Raw genomic sequence first — 27,022 nt, 5'->3', positions numbered from 1 at the left:
GGCTGTGCGAAGTTGCTCGATATTGGCGGGAATTGGAACATGCCTTCTTACACGTCGATCCAGAGCATCCCAAACGTGCTCAATGGGTGACATGTCTGAAGTATGGAATTATGTGCAGATCCATGCAACATGGGGCTGTGCATTATCATGCTGAAACATGAGTTGATGATGGAGGATTAATGGCACAACAATGGGCCTCAGGATCTCGTCACAATACCTTTACATTAAAATTGCCGTCGATAAAATGAAATTGTGTGTGTTGTCCATAGTTTATGCCTGCCCATAACATAACCCTCACTGCCACCATAGGCCACTCTTATCAACATTGACATCAACAAACCACTCGCCCACATGACACAATACACGCTATCTGCCTGGTTCAGTTGAAACCGGGATTCATCTGTGAAGAGCACATATCTACAGCGTGCCAGTGGCCATCGAAGGTGAGCATTTGCCCACTGAAGTCGGTTACCTCGCAGAATTGCAGTTAGGTCAAGACCCTTGTGAGGACGATGAGCACGCAGATGAGCTTCCCCGAGACGGTTTCTGACAGTTTGTGCAGAAACTCTTCAGTTGTGCAAATCCACAGTTTCATCAGCTGTCTGGGTGACTGGTCACAGACAATCCCACAGGTGAAGAAACTAGATGTAGAGATCCTGGGCTGGAGTGCTTACATATGGTTTGCGGTTGTGAGGCTTGTTGGATGTACTGCCAAATTGTCTAAAATAACGTGGAAAGCAGCTTATGGTAGATTATATTAAATGATCTGCCAACAGCTCTGGTGGACATTCCTGCAGTCAGCCTGCCAATTGCACACTCCCTCAAAACTTGAGACATCTGCGGCATTGTGTTGTAACAAAACTGCACATTTTAGAGTGGCCTTTTATTGTCCTCAGCACAAGATGAACCTTTTTAATGATCACGCTGTTTAATCAACTTTTTGATATGCCACACCTGTCAAGTGGTTGGATTCTCTTGACAAAGGAGAAATGCTCACTAACAGGAATGTAAACAAATTTGTGCACAATTTTAGAGGAATACGCTTTTTGGAAAAGCTGGACAATTTCTGGGATCTTTTATTTCAGCTCATGAAACACTACATGTTACGTTTATATTTTTCATTATAAATTAGGAGATTGAGATTCTTCTGATTTAAATCAGTATTTTTTTTCTTATTTTGTATGTACAACACAAATATTGCGGGAAAATGGAGGCCGATGAAGGTCGTCACTAGTTACCACAGCAGCAAGGTCATAAATCCCGCCTATTTCTACAATTTGTTCTTAAAATTGTATTTTAATCCAAATATTAACTACACTGCTAACCTTAAATGAAGACCAAAAAGCACATTTCGTTTTTCAGAATTTCCTACGATAAAACCAATTATGACTTTGTGGCAATGGTAACTAGTGACCACCGCACATAAACGAGTATTTACGGTATGTCACCAGCGCAACCTCGTCAGCTGTCCGGAACAAAACGGCCAACACCAACCCAATTGTTCCGCAAGTAGTTAATTTCCTAGTTCACTCAGGGGTACACGCGTAAACTCCTGTAGCCATGTCTTTCGAACTCGCCTTTCGTTGTCGTGTTGCCTCTATTATGGAAACTTTGACAGCAACAGCCTTGCAAGACATCTGCCAACTTATGGGCGAAACGTATGCAGCTCTTCGAGTGGAAATGGTGCATGAACAAAATCAAAGTTCGAGGACAAAATTGCAGCCGATGGAGAATGGGACAGGGGTGGAGAATCCAGCGAACTGCATGGAGCGCATTCAAAAACTCAGTGAGATGAAATATCTAACGATAGTTATGCCTATATGCTAATTGTCTGTATAGGAAGTGGGGAGATATATACAATAGCTAGCTATGTCGCCTAGTTAGCAGTCGCCTATTTAAGTCCGAGAGCGCTATTACTCATGACGTCGCCTGATCCTTCAGGGCTACAGTAGGCCTATTGCTGTGCTCCTATGTAATTTCCTTAGCTTTAGTGAAGGTGCTTTACAAAAACCTCATATTTATCCGGTACATATAAGCCATAATGAGTGATGATTGCATATTTCGACTACATGTTTTTGAAGTTTCAGCCTCGTATAACCAACATTTTCAGAATCTCGAGCTTTATTTGTGTTAGTTTCCCCGCCAGGTTTGAGAAACTTCCCAGTCGTGGAGCAAATCCTCAATGAACAAGAGGCCAATGGTCTTTGGCTAGAAGGTGACCCTACTGTGGAAGATGAAGGTCCACCATCACTGGTACCAGAGGGAGAAGAGCCATCACAGGCTCTTAGTCATACAACAGACATGGTGAGTTGAGTTTGCTGATTTTGTAAAGGTAGAGGCAGGTAACTGCCAAAATAAAAGAAATGTGAAAATAGGGTGTTGGGCCACCAGAACACCTTCAATGCCCTTGGAATAGATTCTACAAGTGTCTGGAACTCTACTGGAGGGATGCAACATTTATCCATGAGAAATTACATAATTTGGTTTTGTTGATAGTGGTGGAAAATGCTGTCTCAGGTGCCGCTCCAGAATCACCCATAAGTGTTAAATTGGGTCTAGATCTGGTGACAGAGACACATACTTTAACCCCCCTATGCTCCTTTTAGACCCCTCTTTCAAAGTCCCTGAGATTTCTTCTAGCCATGGTAGCCTAACTAATGGGAAACTGGGCATATTTATACATTCCCTAAACATGATGGGATGTTAACAGGGCCTAAAATAATTGTTTTGGTCCACCAGCCACTGTAAGGTAGATTTAAAAATCTACCAGCCACTCAGATTTTTTTACCAGCCAAAATATTATCTTTAAAATTACACCAACAAGAAAATGGATGAGCATGCTTTGTAATGTTTATGAAACAAATGTATTACTAGTAAGAAGTCAAGTGCTTTTGTTTTAATTTCATTTCATATGACCTGACTCTTTTAACCAAAATATCATAGATGAGACAAATGTTTTCACCTTGCCCTTTAAGGGCGGGAGGTTACCGTGGTAATGCTACTGGAGTCATGTTTGTGCCTGTGAGTGAGAGTCTGACTAGTAGCAGACTTGTCTTTTCCCTAGCAGTTGAAATGTAAACATTGAAAGGAAAAAAAACATTCCTTGTGGAAAAAAAATGTAAATAGCCAAGAAACATAAGGACAATGTCTCACTTAAGTAGACTTTAGTTTAAAGTAAATTAGACCAACTTGTATGCCTTACTTTCATTGTGCGCACAGCCCCCAGCCAGGCAGTGTTGCAGCGCGAGGTGGGATAGGCTATATACTGTAGGATTCGTAGTTACTTGACTTTGTGCGATTCATTCACCAGCTATGAAACAAAACGGCAGAAATACTATGAAAATAGCTACTGCAGCATTTATTTTACTATAAATGTGATTATACTTTGAAATGCGCTCAGTTTAGAGCCCTGACCACCTGCCAATGTGGATGGTGAAATAGACGTCTTACCCACCAACGCCAAAATTTACACGCAGTTGACGGGTGTTCATTTTAGGCCCAGGATGTTAACTACTTACCAACCACACGTGTGTGTGTAAGCACCTGCTTTCAATATACACTGCTTAAAAAAAATAAAGGGAACACTTAAACAACACAATGTAACTCCAAGTCAATCACACTTCTGTGAAATCAAACTGTCCACTTAGGAAGCAACACTGATTGACAATAAATTTCACATGCTGTTGTGCAAATGGAATAGACAGGTGGAACAGGTGGAAGTTATAGGCAATTAGCAAGACACCCCCAATAAAGGAGTGGTTCTGCAGGTGGGGACCACAGACCACTTCTCAGTTCCTATGCTTCCTGGCTGATGTTTCGGTCACTTTTGAATGCTGGCGGTGCTTTCACTCTAGTAGTAGCATGAGACGGAGTCTGCAACCCACACAAGTGGCTCAGGTAGTGCAGCTCATCCAGGATGGCACATCAATGCGAGCTGTGGCAAGATGGTTTGCTGTGTCTGTCAGCGTAGTGTCCAGAGCATGGAGGCGCTACCAGGAGATGTGGAGGAGGCCGTAGGAGGGCAACAACCCAGCAGCAGGACCGCTACCTCCGCCTTTGTGCAAGGAGGAGCAGGAGGAGCACTGCCAGAGCCCTGCAAAATGACCTCCAGCAGGCCACAAATGTGCATGTGTCTGCTCAAACGGTCAGAAACGGACTCCATGAGGGTGGTATGAGGGCCCGACGTCCACAGGTGGGGGTTGTGCTTACAGCCCAACACCGTGCAGAACGTTTGGCATTTGCCAGAGAACACCAAGATTGGCAAATTCGCCACTGGCGCCCTGTGCTCTTCACAGATGAAAGCAGGTTCACACTGAGCATGTGACAGAGTCTGGAGACGCCATGGAGAACGTTCTGCTGCCTGCAACATCCTCCAGCATGACCGGTTTGGCGGTGGGTCAGTCATGGTGTGGGGTGGCATTTCTTTGGGGGGCCGCACAGCCCTCCATGTGCTCGCCAGAGGTAGCCTGACTGCCATTAGGTACCGAGATGAGATCCTCAGACCCCTTGTGAGACCATATGCTGGTGCGGTTGGCCCTGGGTTCCTCCTAATGCAAGACAATGCTAGACCTCATGTGACTGGAGTGTGTCAGCAGTTCCTGCAAGAGGAAGGCAGGACTGGCCCGCCCGTTCCCCAGACCTGAATCCAATTGAGCACATCTGGGACATCATGTCTCGCTCCATCCACCAACGCCACGTTGCACCACAGACTGTCCAGGAGTTGGCGGATGCTTTAGTCCAGGTCTGGGAGGAGATCCCTCAGGAGACCATCCGCCACCTCATCAGGAGCATGCCCAGGCGTTGTAGGGAGGCCACACACACTACTGAGCCTCATTTTGACTTATTTTAAGGACATTACATCAAAGTTGGATCAGCCTGTAGTGTGGTTTTCCACTTTAATTTTGAGTGTGACTCCAAATCCAGACCTCCATGGGTTGATAAATTGCATTTCCATTGACTATTTTTGTGTGATTTTGTTGCCAGCGCATTCAACTATGTAAAGAAAAAAGTATTTAATAAGATTCATTCATTCAGATCTAGGATGTGTTATTTTAGTGTTCCCTTTATTTTTTGAGCAGTATACTTTGTATCCCTCATTTACTCAAGTGTTTCCTTTTATTTTTTCAGTTACATGTCTCAGAGCCTCTGGCTTATGCCCAGGTTTGATTGCAAACCATGTGACCATCTCACGCCCAGCAAACGTCACAAGTCCAGTGTAGAAGGGCTGTAAGTGCAGATAGTAAGGCTTTAAATGACACTTAGATACAATCTAGGTTACAGATAAAACCTTTAGGGGTGGATTCACAAGGATTCCTAACACATCTGAAGATATTTATTTGTGTAAAATATACACACAGTATACAAAACATTAAGAACACCTGTTCTTTCCATGACGTGTGAATCCAGGTGAAAGCTACAAATCCTTATTTATGTAACTTGTTAAATTGACTTCAATCAGTGTAGAGCAGGAGTGTCAAACGCAATCAGCGCAAGGCCCATATTGAAAAAAATGAATTTGCGGGGCCAGACATGACCTATTATGTTTGTTTTTAAAAGAAAAATGTCATACAAAAGTGACCCAAACTGGCCATTGTTTTATTTGAAAAAATATGTCCCTTTTATAATCGCCAGTTATGTACAATGAACATAACACAAAAAGCTTATTTCTCTCAAATGTTGTGCACAAATCTGTTTACATCCCTGTTAGTGAGCATTTCTTCTTTGCCAAGATAATCTATCCACCTGACAGGTGTTGCATATCAAGAATCTGATTAAACAGCATGATCATTACACAGGTGCACCTTGTTTTGGGGACAAAAGGTCACTCAAACGTGCAGTTTTGTCACAACACAATGCCACTGATGTCTCAAGTTTTGTGGGAGTGTGCAATTGGCATGCTCACTGAATGAATGTCCACCAGAGCTGTTGCCAGATAATTTAATGTTAATTACTGTACCATAAGCCGCCTCCAATGTCGTGTTAGAGAATTTGGCAGTACGTCCTACCGGCCTCAAAACCGCAGACCACATGTAGCCACGCCAGCCCAGGACCTCCATATCCAGCTTCTACACCTGCGGGATCGTCTGAGACCAGCCACCCGGACAGCTGATGAAACTGGGTTTGCACAACCAAAGAATTTCTGCACAAACTGTCAAAAACCGTCTCAGGGAAGCTCATCTGCGGGCTTGTTGTCCTCACCAGGGTCATGACCTGACTGCAGTTCGATGTCCTAACCCACTTGCAGTGGACAAATGCTCACCTTCGATGGCCACTGGCACGCTGGAGAAATGTGCTCTTCACGGATGAATCCCGGTTTCAACTGTACTGGGCAGATGGTGTGTATGGGGTCATTTGGGTGAGTGTTTTGCTGATGTTGATAAGAGTGGCCTATGGTGGCGGTGAGGGTTATGGTATGGGCAGGCATAAACTACGGACAACATACACAATTGCATTTTATCGATGGCAATTCGAATGCAGAGGTACCGTGACAAGATCCTGAGGCCCATTGTCATGCCATTAATCCGCCACCATCATCTCATGTTTCAGCATGACAATGTACAGCCCCATGCTGCAACTATCTATACACAATTCCAAGAAGCTGAAAATGTCCCAATTCTGCCATGGCGTGCATACTCACCATTCATGGCACTCATTAAGCATGTTTGGGATGCTCTGGATCGACGTGTAAGACCATGCTCCAGTTCCCACAAATATCCAGCAACTTTGCACAGCCACAATCGACAGCCTGATCAAATCTATGCGAAGGAGATTTCACGCTGCATGAGGTAAATGGTGGTCACACCAGATACTGACTGGTTTTCTGATCCACGCCCCTACTTTTTTTTAAAGGTATCTGTGACCAATAGATGCATGTCTGTATGCCTAGTCATGTGAAATCCATAGATTAGGAAGAAAATAAAAAAATCATTAGGCCCTATTTAATTTATTTCAATTGACTGTACTGAGTTACATCCTTATGAAATGTAACTCAGTACAGTCTTTGAAAATGTTGCATTTATATTTTTATACAGTGTATGTAGGATGCTGTATGTAGCATTTTTCACATTAAAATGAAAGGCAATAATACACTGTCCCCTCTGCGTGCTAAACGGGACACACGAAGCCGCGCAATTGACGTTGATTTATATATATTATTTACTTTTATTAACTGGGCAAGTCAGTTAAGAACAAATTCTTATTTACAATGATTGCCAAACCCGGACAACACTGGGCCAATTGTGCGCCGCCCTATGGGACTCCTAATCACTGTCGGATGTGATACAGCCTGGGTTTGAACCAGGGACTGTAGTGACGCCTATTGCACTGCGATGCAGTGCCACTCAGGAGCCCAATTCACCGATGTAAACCCATCATGCTGTAATTTCATAAAGCAGATGACTCAACTGTTGACTCATTTATACTTGCTTATATGAATTATTTTCCTTTAGTAACTTATAACTGTGAGAATCCTTTGACATTTTAACAACTCGGATTACATTTTCTGTAGGCTGCAGCAATGACCCATTGTAACCGAAACTTGGCATGAACATTTAGCCTACAAGACGTCTTAAATGTAATGTCTGGTACATGAATCAGTCAGTGCCATTAGTGATGATATGACAAGGCGCTGGCTGGTTTGTGGGTCTGGGATGAGGGCTGTGTGTGTGGCAAAGCACTGCCGTTTGGCGTGCAGCACGTTGGCAGTGCTTGCTGTGACTTGCAGTGCAGCACATCGCGGGCTGTTTGGAAGTGTGTCAAAATGACTTGACAACCCAATGTGCCATGGACTGGATTTGGCACGAGATATAGATCTAGGGGAGGATGCAGATTAAAGAAGGATTTTTAAGCCTTGAAGACAATTGAAACATGGATTGTGTACGTGCAATTGAGGGTGAATGGGCAAGAAAAAAGATTGAAGTGCTTTTGAACGGGGTATGGTAGTAAATGCTGGGCGCACCGGTATGTGTCAAGAACTGCAACACTGCTGGGTTTTTCAGTTTCCCGTGTGTCTCAAGAATGGTCCACCACCCAAAGGACATCCAGCTAACTTGACACATTGGAAGCATTGGAGTCAACATGGGCCAGCATCCCCGTGGACCGCATTCGACACCATCTAGAGTCCATTACCCGACAAATCAAGGCTGTTCTGAGGGCAAAAGTGGGTACAACTCAATATTAGGAAGGTGTTCTTAATGTTTTGTACACTCAGTGTATTCCATGTGTTGGACATATTCCATTATTTTGGTGTCATTCCCCCTGTAATATTTTTCTATTGGTTTATTTATTTAAAAAAGAAAAACGACAAAGTTGTCAGTAACCATTTTATTTATGATCTACTAGTTTAATTAAAGGTTGTCTTTTGGAAGGGGGTGGAGACATGGCCTGCACCACCGGTCATCAAACAGGAGGAAATGGATGATGACAACATGGAGTCTCAAGGTCAGTTTCATCTATTATTCTAATCTATGTTCAATACAAAAGCACAAACTAGCTCAAGTACACTAACTTGTAACAATTAATAGTCACTGTGTGTTGTTGGTGACTTCCTCTCCAGCGTACGACAAGTGGATTCCAGTGACACACGTGGCCAATCAGAATATCACAGGAGAAAGTGACGAGCAAGAGAGAAGTCAATCATCTGGTGGATCCAAAGAGCTTGGACTCGATGACTTCAAAACGGAACAGAGTCCGTTGCTGGTGTCAGCTGAGGATGCCGCACCCATAAAGAAGAAATATGATAAAAGGTACACGTGTGAAATATGTGGAAAGACTGAGAACAAGAAAGCCAGAATGACGAGTCACATGCGAAAGCACACAGGGTTGCCCTTTAACTGCGATATCTGTGGCGAAAAATTCCAGTGTCAGAAATTATTGACCAGACACAAGCGCTCCAATCACTACACAGGGATCATCTACAGCTGCTCTGTGTGCGGAAAAACCTTCATGCAGGCCGCATCTCGCGACACGCATGAGCGTGGTCACACTGGAAAAAACTATTGGTGCTCAGACTGTGGCGAGACGTTCAAGGAGCGCCAGGAACGCGACACACATGAGTGTATTGTTTACAAGGGAGAACGGCCCTTCAGCTGCTCCGAGTGCAACAAGGACTTTGAAAGGCAGTACCATCTCAAACAACACCAGCTGGAAAAACACCCTCTAATGGTAGACCAGACTGTCGAACCTGAGTCCAAGGACATTGAGGACCAACAGAGTCAGTTTGAGTCAGCTGAGAGTTCTGAGGCACCCACGCGTTTCACCTGTGACATATGTGGAATGACTATTATGAATAAAGGCAACATCAACAGACACATGTTAACACACACAAAGAAGCCCTTTAGTTGCGAGATCTGTGGTGAGAATTTTAAGCGCAAAGCCCAATTTACCCGACATCAGGGCAAACATGCGAGAGTTGAGGAGAAAGTAGAAAAACCCTACAGTTGCACTGTGTGCGGAATGACGTTTGTATATTCTAAAATGCGCATCAACCATGAGCGCAAACATATTGGAGAAGACTATTGTTCAGATTGTGGCAAGACGTTCAAGGAGCGCGACACGCACGAGTGCATTGTTTACAAAGGAGAACGGCCCTTCAGATGCTCAGAGTGCAACGAGGACTTTGAAAGGCAGTACCATCTCAAACAACACCAGCTGGAAAAACACCCTCTAAAGGTGGACCAGACTGTCGACCCAGAACCTGAGTCCAAGCACTTTGAGGACCAACAGAGTCAGTTGGAATCAGTGGAGAGTTCTGAGACTGAGGCACCCACGCGTTTCACCTGTGACATATGTGGTATGATTATTATGAATAAAGGCAACATCAACAGACACATGTTAATACACAAAAAGAAGCCCTTTAGTTGTGATATCTGTGGTGAGAATTTTAAGCGCCACACCTGTTTAGCCAAACATCAAGGAAAACACTCGAGTGTTGAGGAGAAAATCGAACCATACAGTTGCTCTGTGTGTGGAATGATGTTTGTATATCCTAAAATGCGTGACAACCATGAATGCAAACACATTGGAGAAGACTTCTGGTGCTCAGGATGTGACAAGACGTTCAAGGAGCGAGGGGATCGCGATATGCACAAGTGCATTGTTTACAATGGAGACCGACCCTTCAGATGCTCAGAGTGCAATGAGGACTTTGAAAGGCAGTACCATCTCAAAAGACACCAGCTGGAAAAACACCCTCTAAAGGTGGACCAGCCACGCCCCGTTCACGATACTGCGATGGTAGTACAGGGAGCACAGCCTTCAAATGACAATGACCCTAAGGCAGATATGAGTACGTTAGGTGGAAAAGTTCCAGTAACATAACCTGAGTTCAAGTTGACACAAGTGAAATGGCTTCAACTGAATTAAGTACAAAAAGGATAGACATGAAATTGAATGAAGGGGTGACGGATAGCGTTGGAAATAGTATGTAGAATGGGTGAGATTCAATCCCACACAGGCGGGGATCGCATCTCCGCCTTTACTGCACAACTAACTTCAGGCACCTGGATAATGTTTGACAGCCATCTTTAATAATGCTCATTTTGGGCCTAGATTCGATCTGGACTGTTACAGCGCGCTTCACATTTTAAATGACGTTTCCGATTGAGCCTAAATATGCAGCATTTATCGTGAATAGGGTGATTCCCAAACCACCCCCTCGCCCCTACCAACTCACTCAGAGGGCCCTCCGTTGTCACGTGCTGCTGTCGAAACTCCCGAGGGTGACTTCCAAAGAGAGGTGAGGGGATCAATAAACTGTCCACTTCGGGACACACTCGTGGGTATACTGATGATTTGATTACATAGCAGGTTAGGAGAACTAACGCAGCCGGTTAGGATCATTAACGTAGTAGGTTAGGAAAATGGTTAGAGTTAGGCTTAACTAAAATGCTACTTTTTCGCTCAGACCCCCCCCCCCCCCCCCCCCCCAACAATGGGGAATATCCTGCGCCCCACGTTTATTTTCTAAGTATATTTCTCTGTTAACACTCTTGATGGTGGGGAGAATTTTGCAGGTTTAAAGCTCATTTTTATTATTCTATACGTTTACCCAAATCTGTGTTTTCATGTGATATTTGAGTGACTCAAACATTACAACAATCTTGACTTAGAGTTGTTAATCAAAATGGAATTGAGAAATATTTCTTGTGACTCAGTGGGTTCAGTAACAGCATTTTTTAAAGGTTTGTCAACTCGATATGTTCTTGCTTATTGAGAGGAATAAAAATGTGTTCACACCTGTGATATCGTTTCGTCTTATTATTTTGCATGTACAATACAAATACTGGATCGGCTTGTCAAATTGAGGAGGCAGATAAACGAGTGTTTACGGTATATCACCGGCGCAATCTCGTCAGTCAGGTGTCAGGAACCAACCAGCCATCAGCAATTCAAACGCTCCAACACTAACTTCACACGCTGCAAAATTAGCGCGGTTAGTGCATTTTGTAGCCATGTCTTTCGAACTAGCGTTTCGTTCTCGTGTTGCCTCCATTATGGAAACTTTGACAGAAAAAGCCGTGCAAGACATCTGTCAACTTATGGGAGAAACTTATGCTGCTCTAAGAGTGGAAATGTTGCATGAACAAAACCAAAGGTCGATACAGGCGATTGAGAATAACATAGGGAAGGAGAAGCCAGCGAACTGCATGGAGATAATTCAAAAACCAGGTGAGTCATAGCTAGCTAGCTAGGTTGGTTATGCGTATAGGCTGTGTCTGTAGGAAGCGTGCCTACAATTAGCTAGCTAGCCATGTGACTTACTCACTTGAAGCCAACGGTAACTAACGTTACACATCTCCCGGTCGAAAAGGATATCTAATAGTCGACTGTCTGGGGGACGCTCTAGCTCCAAGTCTGGACAGTAACTAGCCTCAACGATTCCGGGAGACTCCTCTGTCGTCTCTAACATGTAACGTTAGGCTCACTTTTTGTTAACAGTCCCATCACAAGTCAGACTGTTGAATAAACTTTATTTTACCAATTGCCTGCTGATTTTTGTCCTTATGTTGGAGGTAATCTGAGACAATACGCAGGTCTGTATGTCGTTTTGTCTTTCTGGTTCGTATTTTCAATGCTAACGCAATTCGCACGCCACTTGCACAATATGTCAACAATGGCCGAGTTAAACCGAAGCACAGACCAAACATTGTCCCACGCAATCACCTGGTAAATTTCACAAACACATCCAGTTGATGAAGAGGGATTGCGCTTTGGTTGACCAAGTTCGGCTATTGTGCATCAAGTGAAATGCGTCAGGAGATGGAAAATACAAGCAACATAACCCGACTTACCGCTAAAAGGACCAAAGGACAACCGGTAAAGTAGGTTAAAATAGCATTGTATTCACAATTCTGGCTTGTAAAGACTTGCATCTTTTTTTACAGCAACTTATTTCTGACTAATGTCCATGGAGTAACCTTGGTAACAGTCTGTTGCCAGTAACGTTAGTAGGCGGATAACTATGCTATCATCTCCTTAGTGAAACGTTGCAATAGTAGCTATAACAAATGCAACCTAGTTCTCAGAAAAACATTTACACCATCCTGCCCTGAGTGATGATTGCATATGTCCACTATGTTTGGGAAATCTTAGCCTCTATATCCCAGTTTTGTGTTGAACATTTTTTTTTAATCTGTATTTGTATGTTAGCTTCCCCAACAGGTTTGAGAAACGTCCCAGTCGTGGAGCAAATCCTCAATGAACAAGAGGCCAATGGTCTTTGGCTAGAAGGTGACCCTACTGTGGAAGATGAAGGTCCACAGTCACTGGTACCAGAGGAAGAACAGCCATCACAGGCTTTTGGTCAGATGACAGACAAGGTGAGTTTAGCTTGTGGTTTGGCTGCCGATTTAGATATGTCTCGGAGCTGCGCTGACTACGCCCAGCCAGATGTCATTGAAAACCATGCAAACGTTTCAAGTCCTGTGTAGCAGGCCTGTAACTGTGAGTAATAAGGCTTTGAATGACACCTAGGCAAGCTCTATACTGTCTAGGCTACAGATGATAAAACGTTTCGGGCTCCCAAGGATTCTCATTTAAACATAAATGCCCTTCTCAAGACATTTATTTGTGTAAAATATATTCCATAATTTCTGTCCAACATATTCCATTATTTTGGAGTCATTCCCCCTGTTTTTGTAATGATAAATGCTAGTGTTGGTGTAATTGTTGCTGTATGGTCAGTTTAATAACAGCATTGGTTGTCTTTTGGAAGGGGGTGGAGACATGGCCTGCACCACCTGTCATTAAACAGGAGGAAATGGATGATGACGACATGGAGTGTCAAGGTTAGTTGTCAAATATCCCTGTGAAATGTATTGTTGTACTGGTGCTCAGGATGTGGCAAGACGTTCAAGGAGCGCCAGGATCGCGATACGCACGAGTGCATTGTTTATAAGGGAGACCGACCCTTCAGATGCTCCGAGTCCAATGAGGACTTTGAAAGACGGTACCATCTCAAAAAACACCAGCTCGAAAAACACCCTCTAATGGTGGACCAGCCACATCCCGGTCATAATACGTAATATCTATTTATTTTTAACCATACAAAACAAACGCACACAAACATCCACAACATCACCATGCCCAGACCTAACTGCTCACACCCCCATCTTCAGCGCCTGCCTCAAACTGCACCATTTTGTCTCTCTCCATTGTTCAACATTTAGATAATAAAGCATTTGACCTTTCCATTGTTAACGATGGATTGGTTGATTTACAGTTTAAGTATTTACGTTTTTAAGATGATTGACGAGAAAAGTATCGTCCAACACATTGGGTATCTCACTGCACTCTCGTATTCCATGGCTTGAAATATGCAGACAGATGGATTAAAAGTACATTTATTTATATTGTAATACTTCTGACAGCGAACTTTCTAACTCCGACTAACTTTTGGACTTTCTAGCATTCCCAGAAGGCATGGATTGTCAATTTAAGAAATATTATTAATTTCTACATTTAGCTAACATTAGATAGTTATTCTAGAGATTCTTACCTTTGCCTTGATTCGGCATTCCAGATCATCATGGTATTTGTAGTTTGATACACATTAGCAACTAATTAGCATTTCATTTGGGGGGGGGTGAATATATTGATAAGCCACCTTGTCCTAGAGAGATTTACACCTATCAAAACGTCACAGGGTGAGCCTACACAAAACTCAGCCCTATAAGTGTTTCTAAAATCCCCTATGGGAAAACAAATGTGACTCCACTGTGGAAAGGGGAGATTCTCAACAATTGGTTTCTTGGACCAATCAGAACAGTTGTTTGCGTTCTAGAAAATCTGCAAGGCCTCAAATCCAAACTCATTACAGAGAATAAACTTTTTTGTGGGCGTAGCGTTGGGGTAGCCAGGGAAAGGGATCGATAAACCCATCTATTTAGAACACACTTGTGACTTGAGTGATGCAATTCATGTTCCACTTAAATAATACAACGAGCATGAAATTCAAAACAAATCCCCGTTTTACAAGATATAAACCTCTGTAACAGTTACACATTGTCATTTGGGAAGTATTACATCTTTTACATGTGTCATGTCTCAAAATCTGCCATAAATGCACATGGCCTATAATCAGGCACCCACCATTATTTTGTGTGAAATTGCACCAATTCAATACCTCTGTGCCTTATGTGATTTCACTTCGCTCTGAAGCCGCCAGTGTTGCTGTAACGGAGGATCTAATTCATTAGCAGGTTAGAAAGACTAATGTAGCAGGTTAGGAGAATGAGGTTAAGGTTAGGAAAAGGGATAGTTAGGTTTAGCTAGTTGTCAGCAACTGTTGTCCCTGACGGGACAACTAGATGGAGCTGTAGCCTACTCCATCTAGCCACAACCATCAGCTTTGCAAACAAACCATCAGTCCTGATAAACCATCCAGAGTCTGAGAGGAGGATGGCTCATAATAGCATGTAATTTGCTACTATTCCACTCCAGCCATTACCACGAGCCCATCCTCCACAATTAAGGTGCCACCAACCACCTGTGAAACCATCAGTATAACACCGTCTTAATTGATTTTTGGGTGTATTGTCTTACCTGCAATTATGTATTGTTTTGAATATTGTATTGCTTTAGCAATATTGGATTTTCCCTTTTCATGTATGTCAACTTTTCTTTTTTTTTCATCTGGACAGCAAGGGTTGTGGAAGAACAGTTGATCAAAATGAAGGAAATTAGATTTTTCTTGACTCATCAGGGGTTTCAGTAACAGTATTTTTTTTAGGTTTGTCAACCCAATGTGTTCTTGCTTTCTGAGAGAAATACAGATTTGTCAACCTGTTATATCGTTTAATTTTATTATTTTGCATGTATAACACAAATATTCAAACAGTTGGTGAAATTAAGGAGGCAGATAAGTGTTTACGGTATATCACCGGGGCAACCTCGTCAGCTGTCCGGAACCAAACGGCCATCAGCAATTCAGAGGTTCCACCACAGACAAAAGGGTTTAGTTTTAATTTAACAGATTTGGCTCCACGGTCATTTCATTCTAGCACACTAGCTAACATTTACCAGGTTAAATTAGCCATGTCTGTCCAACTCGCTTTTCGTTCTCGTGTTGCTACCATTTTAGATACGTTGACAGAAAAAGCCTTGCAAGACATTTGTCAATTCATGGGAGAAACTTGTGCTGCTCTTCGAGTGGAAATGTTGCATGAACAAAACCAAAGATCGACAAAGTCGCAGGGGAAGGAGAAGCCAGCGAACTGCACGGACAGCCGTAAAACACCCGGTGAGTAATGACTCGCTATATTAGGTATTATGCGTATAGGTTATTTGTCTGTGCAGGAAGCTCGGATACAATTACTTCCCCACGTGTCGGCTAGTGGACTTCGCTCCAGGTGACCTTTGTCGTCATATCTCCCGGAGCGAAGAGGATGGCTAGCTAATGGACTTCGCACCAGGTGACCTTTGTCGTCATATCTCCCGGAGCGAAGAGGACCAGGTGACCTTTGTCGTCATATCTCCCGGAGCGAAGAGGATGGCTAGCTAGCAGTCGCCTGTCTGATGGACAGCGTCCTGGCTTCAATTCTGGCTTGTAGTTAGCGGACTAAACTCCACTCCATGGTGAAAGATTAACTTCCTCCACCAGGAAGTGGAGTTTAGTCTGATAGCCATTAATAGTCCTATTGCATAGCTCATATAATTTCCTTAGTGAAAGGTACTATATAGCAAATACAATCTATTTTTCGGATAAACATAGCTATCCCATGAGTGATGGCATTTCTATTATGGTTATGAAATCTGAGCCTCGTTATCCCTATTTTGTGTTGAACCACATTTTAAGAAAATATAAATCTATATTTGTATGTTTGCTCCCCCACCAGGTTTGAGAAACTTCCCTGTCCTTGATCAAATCTGCAATGAACAAGAGGCCAATGGTATTTGGCAAGAACGTGATCCTACTGAGGAAGATAAAAGTCTGCCATCACTGGTACCAGAGGGAGAAGAGCAATCACGGGCTCTTAGTCAGACAACAGACATGGTGAGTTGAGCTTGTGGTTTAGCCGCTGATTTTGTAAGGGTAACTGTCTCTCAGAGCCGCGCTGTTTACACACAGGTTTAATTGAAAACCATGTGAGCATCTCACGCCCAGCAAAAGTTACACGTCCAGTGTAGCAGGCCTGTAACTAAAAAGTACCGTAAGGCTTTGAATGATTAGATAAACGCTATATATCATCTAGGCTACAGATAAAACATTTTAGGTCTGGTTCCACAATGGTTTTCCTGTAAAGGTGAAAGTTCACTTTATTTGAACAAAATCACTCTTTTCGATGCATGTTATAGAAGTGTCCAGACACTTTTTTTTTTCTCACATGTTTTTGAGAACCTTACCCCTCCAGCGATATACTACCTCATGCTCATTCAGCGGTTGTAGGGGCACAGAAAAAAATGAACAAAGGATTAAAAAAAAGACCGAAATACGGAATTTTAGAAACGACAACGCTCTCAGTATAGTGATGCATGTCTTTAGATGTTATACACATGAAAGTGTCATTCCGAACTGTACCCGCAATGTTAAATATTACATTTTGTGCGACTTCAGCTGTATCTCCTACCAGCTGGGCTGCTTCTCGGTGTAGTCAGCGCAGCACCGCTAGTATAAACCATGCCCTTCCAAAGAAATGTATTTGTGTTCAACATATGACATGACACCAAAATCATGTAATTCCCCTTGTATTGTAAATAAATAAAAAAGTTATGTAACCCACAGAAAGGTGTAACTGTTTATGTATGACCTACAAGTTTAGTAAAGGCTGATCAGTTAATAACATTCATTGTCTTTTGGAAGGGGATTGAGACATTGCCAGTACCACTGGTCATAAAACAGGAGGATGATGACATGGAGTCTCAAGGTCAGTTAAAGCTATTATTGTAATCTATGTTAAATACAGAAAGCTCAGACAAGCTCTGCAGCATGAGCTATACTCTTCTTTGAAACAATTATAGCTTCTGTATGGGCCAATATGATAGTCACTGTGAAAGGTATTGTTGGTGACTTCCTTTCCAGGTTATGGCGAGTGGATTCCAGAGACTCACAAGGCCAACCAGAATATCAGGGGAGAAAGTGATGAGGATGAGAGAAGTCCAGCCTCTGGGGGATCCAAAGAACTTGGACTCAACGACTTCAAGGGAGAACAGAGTCCGTTGCTGGTGTCACCTGAGGATGCTGCAGCACCCACAAAGAAGAAACATAATATAAAAATTTACACGTGTGAAATATGTGGGAAGATTGAGACCAAGAAAGGCACAATGACAAATCACATGATAAAACACACAGGGTTGCCCTTTAGCTGCGATATCTGTGGCGAGAAATTCGAGCATCGAGACTTCTTGACCAGACACAAGCGCTCTAATCACTACACAGGGATCATCTACAGCTGCTCTGTATGCGAAAAAACCTTCCGGCTGGCCGGATCTCGCGACACGCATGAGCGTGGTCACACTGGAAAAAACTATTGGTGCTCAGACTGTGGCGAGACGTTCAAGGAGCGCCAGGAACGCGACACACATGAGTGTATTGTTTACAAGGGAGAACGGCCCTTCAGCTGCTCAGAGTGCAACAAGGACTTTGAAAGGCAGTACCATCTCAAACAACACCAGCTGGAAAAACACCCTCTAATGGTGGACCAGACTGTCCACTGTAAACCCAGATGCTCTGTGTGTGGAAAAGTGTTCACGGACATCAGATGGTTAATCAGGCATGAGCGCACTCACAGGGGGAAAAATGAGCGCAGGGATCGTGACCCACACGAGTCCATTGTTGAGGATCCTATCAACAAACAACTTGAGTCAAAGGACCTAGAGGGTCAGTTGGAGTCAGTTGAGAGTTCTGAGGCACCCATAAGGAGTGAAATGATACGCTACACTTGTGAAATATGTGGAACAACTTGGGCGACTAAAAGTAGCATGCGCAGTCACATGGTAATACACAAAAAGAAGCACTATACCTGCGATGTCTGTGGCAAGGTATTTAGGCTCAAATCCCTGTTCACAACACATCAGCTCAGACACAAGGGATTTAAAAGTCAGTACTAGCTTGAAAAACACCCTCTAAAGGTGGAGCAGCCATGTTCTGATCATGATACTGCCATGGTAGCTCAGGGAGCACAGCCTTCTACTGACAGTGACTTAAAGACAGATATGAGTGCCCTCGGTGGTTCAAGTTCAGGTCCCACAGACTAAGTTGAACAACAACCACAGTAACGATGTCGAAAACTACGTGTTCCTATAGAAGTCAAGGAAGCACAACCTACGCCTGCCTGAAAATGGCTGCTCCCTTTTTGTCCCCGCTGAAGATGACAAGTTAAATGGCTTCAACTGAATTAAGTTGTTTTGTAAAGTACAAAATGTTTACACATGAATAAAGGGCCAATGGAGAGTGGGGAAATAGTGTGTAGAACAGCTACGGGACTGGAACTTGATGACTGGCAGGGGATTACATATGCGCAGAGGGTGGTGGGCTTCACTGCACATCATTCCTCGGGCACCTGGATGATCTTTTTAAGCAATTATTTGATTCTAATCCTCATGTAAATTTATTTTAGGCTGAATTTTGTTACTTGCAGCTTGGATTTTTTTCTTTCATGCCAATACAACTTATTTGAATCTGGAGAGAAGGGTGTAATTGCGGCCTGCAATTCGGGGTCTTCCTGCATGTGGGTGTTTATCTGCAGGAATCCCTCTTTATACTTCTATGCTTCAGCTAGGACTCCAGGTACACAGGCTGGAGGTGGGGTTCCTGTGCAGGAAGTGAGTTTGTTTATACAGGACTTCCCACCTACATCAACCAATCATGTCAATGCGGAGCTATACGGGTAAATCCAGAATATTATAAGTGTAATTTAAACTCTAGCCACATGCTGGAATGCACACATGCAGTAACGGCCCGCGATCACACACTTGAATCTGGACAGCAAGGATTGGTTGTAGAAGCAATGTAAATCAATATGATGTAAATTATAGATCTTTATAGACTTATCAGTTGAGCCAGTTGCAGATTTCCTTTTAAGGGTTTTTCAAATGTATTTTTTGGGGGGGTGGGGGGAATCCGTTAACGTGATATCTTGACATGGTTATTTTACAAATATTGATAGCTGGTAAAATGAAGACGGCAGATAAACTACTATTTACGCTGTGTCACTGGCGCAACTGTCAACCCCAACTCAACTGCGCCAGTAATTTCGTTCTCACTGGGAGAATCTCAGGCGCTTACTCCTCGCGTCCGTTCTCCTCAAAACCAATTGGAGGAGAATGTCAGAGTGGCGAGACCTCTGGTGGAGCAGCCATGTTCTGATCATGATACTGCCATGGTAGCTCAGAGAGCACAGCCTTCTATTGGCAGCAACCTAAAGGCAGATATGAGTACCCTAGGTGGACAAGTTCAGGTCGCAAAACCTGTTACTTATTCAATGTCAGACTGTAAATGTCAGCTCCCCTTTGGACCAATGACAAGTGAATTGGCTTCAACTGAATGAAGTTACGTACATTTTAATAAAAACAAGGAGAGACATGAATGAATGGGCGACAGATGGTAGGCGACGGGACTGGGATTTGATGGGACTGGCAAGGGATCCAGGCTGCATCACATCCGGCCGTGATTGGGAAATATGGGCGGCGCACAATTGGCCCAGCGTCATCCGGGTTTGGCCGGAGTAGACAGTCATTGTAAATTAAGAATTTGTTCTTAACTGACTTGCCTAGTTAAATATATTTTATGCGCAGAGGCAGGTGGCTTTCACTATATATATTTCCTCAGGTACCTGGATGATTAAAACACTTTTTTTTAAATTCTAATCCTCATGTTAATTTATTTAGGTTACTTGCTACCGTGCAGCATCGATTTGACAGTATTTTCTTTCAACCTATATTCTGTTGCGTTGGCAACATTGGATGTTCTCTTTCATGCCAAGTAAACGTATTTGAATCTGGAGAGAAGGGTGTCATTGCGGCCTGTAATTCATGGTGTTCCTGCATGTTGGCGTGCTTGCATCTTCAGTTAGGACTCTGGTGAACAGGCCGGAGGCGACACTGGTAGCTAGCTTGGTCACTGCTAGACAGTGTCCTTTGTCTCCACCGCATTCTGTTTGTGTTACGGCGCTAGCTAGAACTCCGGTACACAGGCATGGGCAACACCACCACCAGTAGCTAGCTAGTAGACCGTGTTCTTCTCCCCCGTCCGCCGAGCACTGCTTTTCCGCACTTCTGTTGATGTTACTGTGTCTGCTTGATCTTTTTTTTTTACATCACTTCCTCACTGCGCTTTGATAAAGAGAGGCGTGGGTTGGCTGGTATATCTGCTTTCCAATGCATTAACAGATTACATATAACGTTACATTTTAAACTACAACATTGCACATAAATTATACTACAATGATGTCATAGCCTAAACAAAAAAACTACTACTTTTATTTGACCCACATTTTAATAAACTAGATAGACCATCAAGGGAAATCCAGGAGATCAAAAGTGCCACTTAAAACACAAGCCACATGCAGGAACCAATGGGGTGCTTGAGGCGGGCATTCCCGCAGATGCAGGAACACCACACATCATGCTATTGAATATGGACAGCAAGGGTTGTACAAGCAATGTTGTTTTATATTTTTTGTTCAGTATAAATGTAAATTGTTGGTCTGATGTTTCATGAGGTGAAATAAAATATCACAAATGTTCCATATGCAAAAAAAAGCATATTTCTCATTTTGTGCACAAATTTGTTTACATCTGTTAGTGAGCATTTATCTTGACAGGTGTGGCATATTAAACAGTGTGATCATTACACAGGTGCATATTGTGCTGGGGACAATAAAAGGTCACAACACAGATGTTGTCTAAAGTTTGAGGGAATGTGCAACTGGCATTCACTGTTCAGTTCTCTACCATAAATCGCCTCCACCATAATTTCAGAGAATTTGGCAGTATGTTCAACCTGCCTCAACTGCAAACCACTCCACCCCAGGACCTCCACATCCGGGATCGTCTGAGGGGATGCTGAGGAGTATTTCTGTCTGTAATAATAACACCTATTTAAGGGGAAAAACTCATTCTAGTTGGCTGGGCCTGGCTACCAAGGGGGTAGTTTTATGCCCTCCCAAGCCCACCCATGGCTGTGCCCCTGCCCAGTTATTAGGCCCTAATCTATGGATTTCACATATGTTTATTTCCATTGACTGATTTCCTTTCGAACTGTAACTCAGTAAAATCTTTGGAATTGTTTCATGTTTGGTGTATATTTTTGTTCAGTGTAAATCAGTGATGGAATTGATAGATTTTTCTTCTGACTTATCAGTTGTTCCAGTAACAGCTTTCCTTTAGGTTTGTCAACTGTAAAAAAACATTTGGAGGAATAAAAATCAGTCAGTGATATTTACATTTAATTATTTTACAACACAAATATTGATAACAGCAGGAACATTTTAAGGAGGCAGATAAAGATTGTCTATTATATTGACAAGATATTCAAGTGACCGCTCTAACAATGGAAATACATGTCCTCAAATATGGAAGGAAGGCTGGAGGAGGTGAGATCAGACCAAGGCCATGTAGTTAGGTCATTGGTTTCTGCATTATGATGCATATAGTACTTAACAATTGAACGGGGTGGCAGGTAGCCGAGTGGTTAGAGCGTTGGGCCAGTAACTGAAAGGTTGCTGGATTGAATCTCCAAACTGACAAGGTAAAAATCTGTCGTTCTGCCCCTGAACAAGGCAGTCAATCCACTGTTCCCTGGTAGGCTGTCATTATAAATAAGAATTTGTTCTTAACTGACTTGCCTAGTTAAATTAAGAAAAATATAAAAACAATTCTATGGCAGCCATGTTAGCTCCCCATTAACGTTACATGGGGAATATTTAAACAATGCTATGTAACTGAATATCTAGAATTTAAAACATTCTAAAATTTGGCCTAACTCTCTAAGGGTGCATTCGTAAATTGCCTCCAGTGTGTCAGAGTGCGCTCTGGGTCATTTGTAAATTCAGAATGCGCTCTGGCTAAGGAGTAGGGTTGATCTGGGCGTTCTGACCTCACAAAGGCTGCCAAGCACCCAAGCGAACTGGCTAAAGTTGGCTAGCTTGCTTGCTCCTTCCAGACACAAATAAGAGAACACTTCTCTCTGACCATTTTACTCGCCCTAGCAGAACTGGTTAGACTGTTTTCATGTTATCTAGAGCGTTAGTGACTAACTGCAATTTAATAACTTTTTTTGCAGATGTTTACTGACTCCAGTCATATTCAGCAGGTTTTGCGAGTTCGTAAATTTGTCCGGTATTCTGCACTCTGGCTTACTCAGACGAGAGTGCTCTGAAATCAGAGTAGATAACCAGAGTGAATTAACGAATGCACCCTAAATATGGCTCGAGATGGGACCATTCTAGCCAATGATAGGGCAGATACACATTTTCGTTCCTCCACTGTACTTGATTGATGAATTAAGGTCACAAATTAGTAAGGAACTCCCCTCACCTGGTTGTCTAAGTCTTCATTGAAAGGAAAAACCAAAAACCTGCAGATGCTCGGCCCTCTGTAGAATGAGTTTGACACCCCTGAGATGTAGGACTCGTCTTTGTATCTGTGCCATTAAGTCCATTTGAAAGTAATACATTTTCTTCAACCATAGAATGAATAGAACGAGTGTCCCCATTCAAGTCAATGATGGGGGGGGACTGGCGGCCATTGCAAGTGTAGACATAGGAGCAAAGCAGGAAGTAAAAGCAGAAATTGTACCCACGAGGTGTATGTGGCAGGGGCTCCGAATGATCACTGATTACAAAAAGAAAACCAGCCACGTCGTGGACATCAACGCCTTTTTCTTACAGTTAGAGCACTACAACAACTCTGACCCCCAGAGGACAACATACTTATGGTCTCCACAGAGGACATATGTAAGTCATCCAAAAGCGTTAACCCTTGCAAGGCTGCCGGCCCAGACTGCATCCCTAGCCGTGCCCTCAGAGTATGTGCTGACCGGGATCGAACCCAGATCTGTAGTGACGCCTCTAGCACTGTGATGCAGTGCCTTAGACCGCTGTGCCACTAAATATGTCTTGGCATAGTCTCTGTGAGACATATCTACCCTTACAAAATTGGCTGGCAAAGCACAAGCTCCATTCACCTTGTCTGTCATCTGTACTTGTTCTATTTCTACATTCCCAACTCATAGGAATCCCCACTCAGTTTACTACTTTGAAATTGGAGAAGCCCTCAATTGCAATGCCCATGCTAAAACTGGTTATATCCATGATGAGTCCTATCTATCTCTATGACAACGGGCACAACACTGATATAGTTCTTTTTTTTTACCCCAACGTTTGTGAGATGCCTTATGCGTCCACTAATCAGTGCATTTGTAACATTCTAATCATTACAAAACGTATATTCTGCAAAATAAGTCTCACGTAGCAAATTAACAATTAAATGCTACTTTGAACAAATTCGACAGTTATTTCCTCCATACAAAAATTCCTCACTTCGTGCGTGGGCTTACTTTCGTAAACAGATTTCGGGCTGAGTAGACGCTTCGCCTCTTCCTCTGGTATTTCTTGCAATTCACACTCCGAGCTGTGAAAGGCAGCAATACGCAACAAAGCGTCTAGTCTGCCAAAAACCACACGAAGAAGAAGAAGAAGAATCGGTATCTCTGGAAACGGCAACACTTCAACCTTTCCGCCAGTAGCGAATTTCTTTCTCTCACAGTCAGGTGTTGAACCACACGCATAAACGTTTGTATTTGTGTAACTATGTCTTTCGAACTTGCCTTTCGTTCTCGTGTTGCCTTCATTATTTCTAATCGACCTGGCCCTGGTATCCTGGAAGGATATTGACCTCATCCCGTCAGTAGAGGATGCCTGGTTATATTTTAAAAATGCCTTCCTCTCCATCTTAAATAAGCATGCCCCTTTCAAGAAATTTAGAACCAGGAACAGATATAGCCCTTGGTTCTCCCCAGACCTGACTGCCCTTAACCAACACAAAAATATCCTGTGGCGTTCTGCATTAGCATCGAACTGCCCCCGCGATATGCAACTTTTTAGGGAAGTTAGAAACCAATACACACAGGCAGTTAGAAACGCCAAGGCTAGCTTTTTCAAACAAAAATTTGCTTCGTGCAACTCCAACTCTAAAAAGTTCTGGGACATTGTAAAGTCCATGGAGAATAAGAACACCTTCTCCCAACTGCCCACTGCACTGAGGATAGGAAACTCTGTCACCACCGATAAGCCCACTATAATTGAGAATTTCAATAAGCATTTTTCTACGGCTGGCCATGCTTTCCACCTAACTACCCCTACTGCATTCAACAGCACTGCACCCCCCACAGCTACTCGCCCAAACCTCCCCCATTTCTCCTTCTCCCAAATCCATTCAGCTGATGTTCTGAAAGAGCTGCAAAATCTGGACCCCCACAAATCAGCTGGGCTTGACAATCTGGACCCTTTCTTTCTAAAATTATCTGCCGAAATTATTGCAACCCCTATTACTAGCCTGTTCAACCTCTCTTTCGTGTCGTCTGAGATTCCCATAGATTGGAAAGCAGCTGCTGTCATCCCCCTCTTCAAAGGAGGTGACACTCTTGACCCAAATTGCTACAGACCTATATCCATCCTACCCTGCCTTTCTAAGGTCTTCGAAAGCCAAGTCAACAAACAGATTACCGACTATTTCGAATCCCACCGCACCCTCTCCGCTATGCAATCTGGTTTCAGAGCTGGTCATGGGTGCACCTCAGCCACGCTCAAGGTCCTAAACGACATCGTAACCGCCATCGATAAGAAACAATACTGTGCTGCCGTATTCATTGACCTGGCCAAAGCTTTTGACTCTGTTAATCACCACATCCTCATCGGCAGACTTAGTAGCCTTGGTTTCTCAAACGATTGCGTCGCCTGGTTCACCAACTACTTCTCTGACAGAGTTCAGTGTGTCAAATCGGAGGGCCTACTGTCTGGACCTCTGGCAGTCTCTATGGGGGTACCACAGGGTTCAATTCTTGGGCCAACTCTTTTCTCTGTATACATAAATGATGTCGCTCTTGCTGCTGGTGAATCTCTGATCCACCTCTACGCAGACGACACCATTCTGTATACTTCTGGCCCTTCTTTGGACACTGTGTTAACAACCCTCCAGACGAGCTTCAATGCCATTCAACTCTCCTTCCGTGGTCTCCAACTGCTCCTAAACACAAGTAAAACTAAATGCATGCTCTTCAACCGATCGCTGCCTGCACCTGCCCGCCCATCCAGCATAACTTCTCTGGACGGTTCTAACTTAGAATTTGTGGACAACTACAAATACCTAGGTGTCTGGTTAGACTGTAAACTCTCCTTCCAGACTCACATCAATCATCTCCAATCCAAAGTGAAATCTAGAATTGGCTTCCTATTTCGCAACAAAGCATCCTTCACTCATGCTGCCAAACATACCCTCGTAAAACTGACCATCCTACCAATCCTCGACTTCGGCGATGTCATTTACAAAATAGCCTCCAATACCCTACTCAACAAGCTGGATGCAGTCTATCACAGTGCCATCCGTTTTGTCACCAAAGCCCCATATACAACCCACCACTGCGATCTGTATGCTCTCGTTGGCTGGCCTTCACTTCATAATCGTCGGCAAACACATTGGCTCCAGGTCATCTACAAGACCCTGCTAGGTAAAGTCCCCCCTTATCTCCACTCACTGGTCACCATAGCAGCACCCACCTGTAGCACGCGCTCCAGCAGGTATATCTCTCTGGTCACCCCTAAAGCCAACTCCTCCTTTGGTCGTCTCTCCTTCCAGTTCTCTGCTGCCAACGACTGGAACGAACTACAAAAATCTCTGAAATTGGAAACACTTATCTCCCTCACTAGCTTTAAGCACCAGCTGTCAGAGCAGCTCACAGATCACTGCACCTGTACATAGCCCATCTATAATTTAGCCCAAACTACTACCTCTTCCCCTACTGTATTTATTTATTTTGCTCCTTTGCACCATATTATTTATATTTGAACTTCGAACTTTCTTCAAACTACAAATCTACCATTCCAGTGTTTTTCTTGCTATACTTTATTTACTTTGCCACCATGGCATTTTTTTTGCTTTTACCTCCCTTATCTCACATCATTTGCTCACATTGTATATAGTCTTATTTTTTTTTTCTACTGTATTATTGACTGTATGTTGTTTACTCCATGTGTAACTCTGTGTTGTTGTATGTTGTCGAACTGCTTTGCTTTATCTTGGCCAGGTCGCAATTGTAAATGAGAACTTGTTCTCAACTTGCCTACCTGGTTAAATAAAAGTGAAATAAAAATTATGGAAACCTTGACAGCAACAGCAGTGCAAGACATTTGTCAATTTATGGAAGAAACGTATGCTGCTCTTCAAGTGGAAATGTTGCAAGAACAAAACCGAAGTTCGAGGACAAAATTGCAGGTGATGGAGAATAGCATGGGGAAGGAAAAGCCAGCGAACAGTATGGAGAGTGCTCAAGAAGACGGTGAGATTAAATATCTACAGATAGTTATGC

General features: G+C 43.2%; 2 protein-coding genes across 5 annotated transcripts; both read left to right on the top strand.

The window, feature by feature from the left end:
• Nucleotides 1-1,386: 1,386 nt before the first annotated feature.
• LOC115202342 (zinc finger protein 845) lies at nt 1,387-11,238 on the top strand. 3 transcript variants are annotated; one of them, XM_029766436.1, is made up of 4 exons: nt 1,387-1,786; nt 2,147-2,304; nt 8,367-8,439; nt 8,555-11,238. In XM_029766436.1, exons 1-4 carry the CDS (start codon nt 1,561-1,563, stop codon nt 10,315-10,317), a joined length of 2,220 nt encoding a protein of 739 aa, XP_029622296.1. In that variant the 5' UTR covers nt 1,387-1,560; the 3' UTR covers nt 10,318-11,238. The 3 variants fall into 3 exon arrangements, with proteins under 3 accessions (XP_029622296.1, XP_029622295.1, XP_029622297.1); XM_029766435.1 differs by having other exon boundaries at nt 2,135-2,304; XM_029766437.1 differs by lacking the exon at nt 1,387-1,786 and having other exon boundaries at nt 2,230-2,304; nt 8,341-8,439.
• Nucleotides 11,239-11,311: 73 nt separating this feature from the next.
• LOC115202343 (zinc finger protein 665-like) lies at nt 11,312-21,198 on the top strand. 2 transcript variants are annotated; one of them, XM_029766438.1, is made up of 7 exons: nt 11,312-11,667; nt 12,649-12,818; nt 13,214-13,286; nt 15,581-15,739; nt 16,335-16,492; nt 17,300-17,363; nt 17,519-21,198. In XM_029766438.1, exons 1-7 carry the CDS (start codon nt 11,451-11,453, stop codon nt 18,544-18,546), a joined length of 1,869 nt encoding a protein of 622 aa, XP_029622298.1. In that variant the 5' UTR covers nt 11,312-11,450; the 3' UTR covers nt 18,547-21,198. The 2 variants fall into 2 exon arrangements, with proteins under 2 accessions (XP_029622298.1, XP_029622299.1); XM_029766439.1 differs by lacking the exon at nt 15,581-15,739.
• The last annotated feature ends 5,824 nt before the right edge of the window (nt 21,199-27,022 follow it).

This window comes from Salmo trutta, chromosome 11 (assembly GCF_901001165.1).
Source record: "Salmo trutta chromosome 11, fSalTru1.1, whole genome shotgun sequence".
Lineage (NCBI taxonomy): Eukaryota > Metazoa > Chordata > Actinopteri > Salmoniformes > Salmonidae > Salmo > Salmo trutta.
The sequence above is the reverse complement of the archived record's forward strand: the minus strand, read 5'-3'. Positions and strand labels throughout refer to the sequence as shown.

Excerpts from the sequence above, each read along its gene's own strand:
- LOC115202343 (XM_029766438.1), top strand. The coding sequence starts at position 11,451 with ATGTCTTTCGAACTAGCGTTTCGTTCTCGTGTTGCCTCCATTATGGAA. Across the intron at positions 13,287-15,580 it reads TGACGACATGGAGTGTCAAG|ATACGTTGACAGAAAAAGCC; the intron begins GTTAGTTGTCAA and ends CTACCATTTTAG. Across the intron at positions 17,364-17,518 it reads TGATGACATGGAGTCTCAAG|GTTATGGCGAGTGGATTCCA; the intron begins GTCAGTTAAAGC and ends CTTCCTTTCCAG.
- LOC115202342 (XM_029766435.1), top strand. The coding sequence starts at position 1,561 with ATGTCTTTCGAACTCGCCTTTCGTTGTCGTGTTGCCTCTATTATGGAA. Across the intron at positions 1,787-2,134 it reads GGAGCGCATTCAAAAACTCA|TTTCCCCGCCAGGTTTGAGA; the intron begins GTGAGATGAAAT and ends TATTTGTGTTAG. Across the intron at positions 8,440-8,554 it reads TGACAACATGGAGTCTCAAG|CGTACGACAAGTGGATTCCA; the intron begins GTCAGTTTCATC and ends CTTCCTCTCCAG.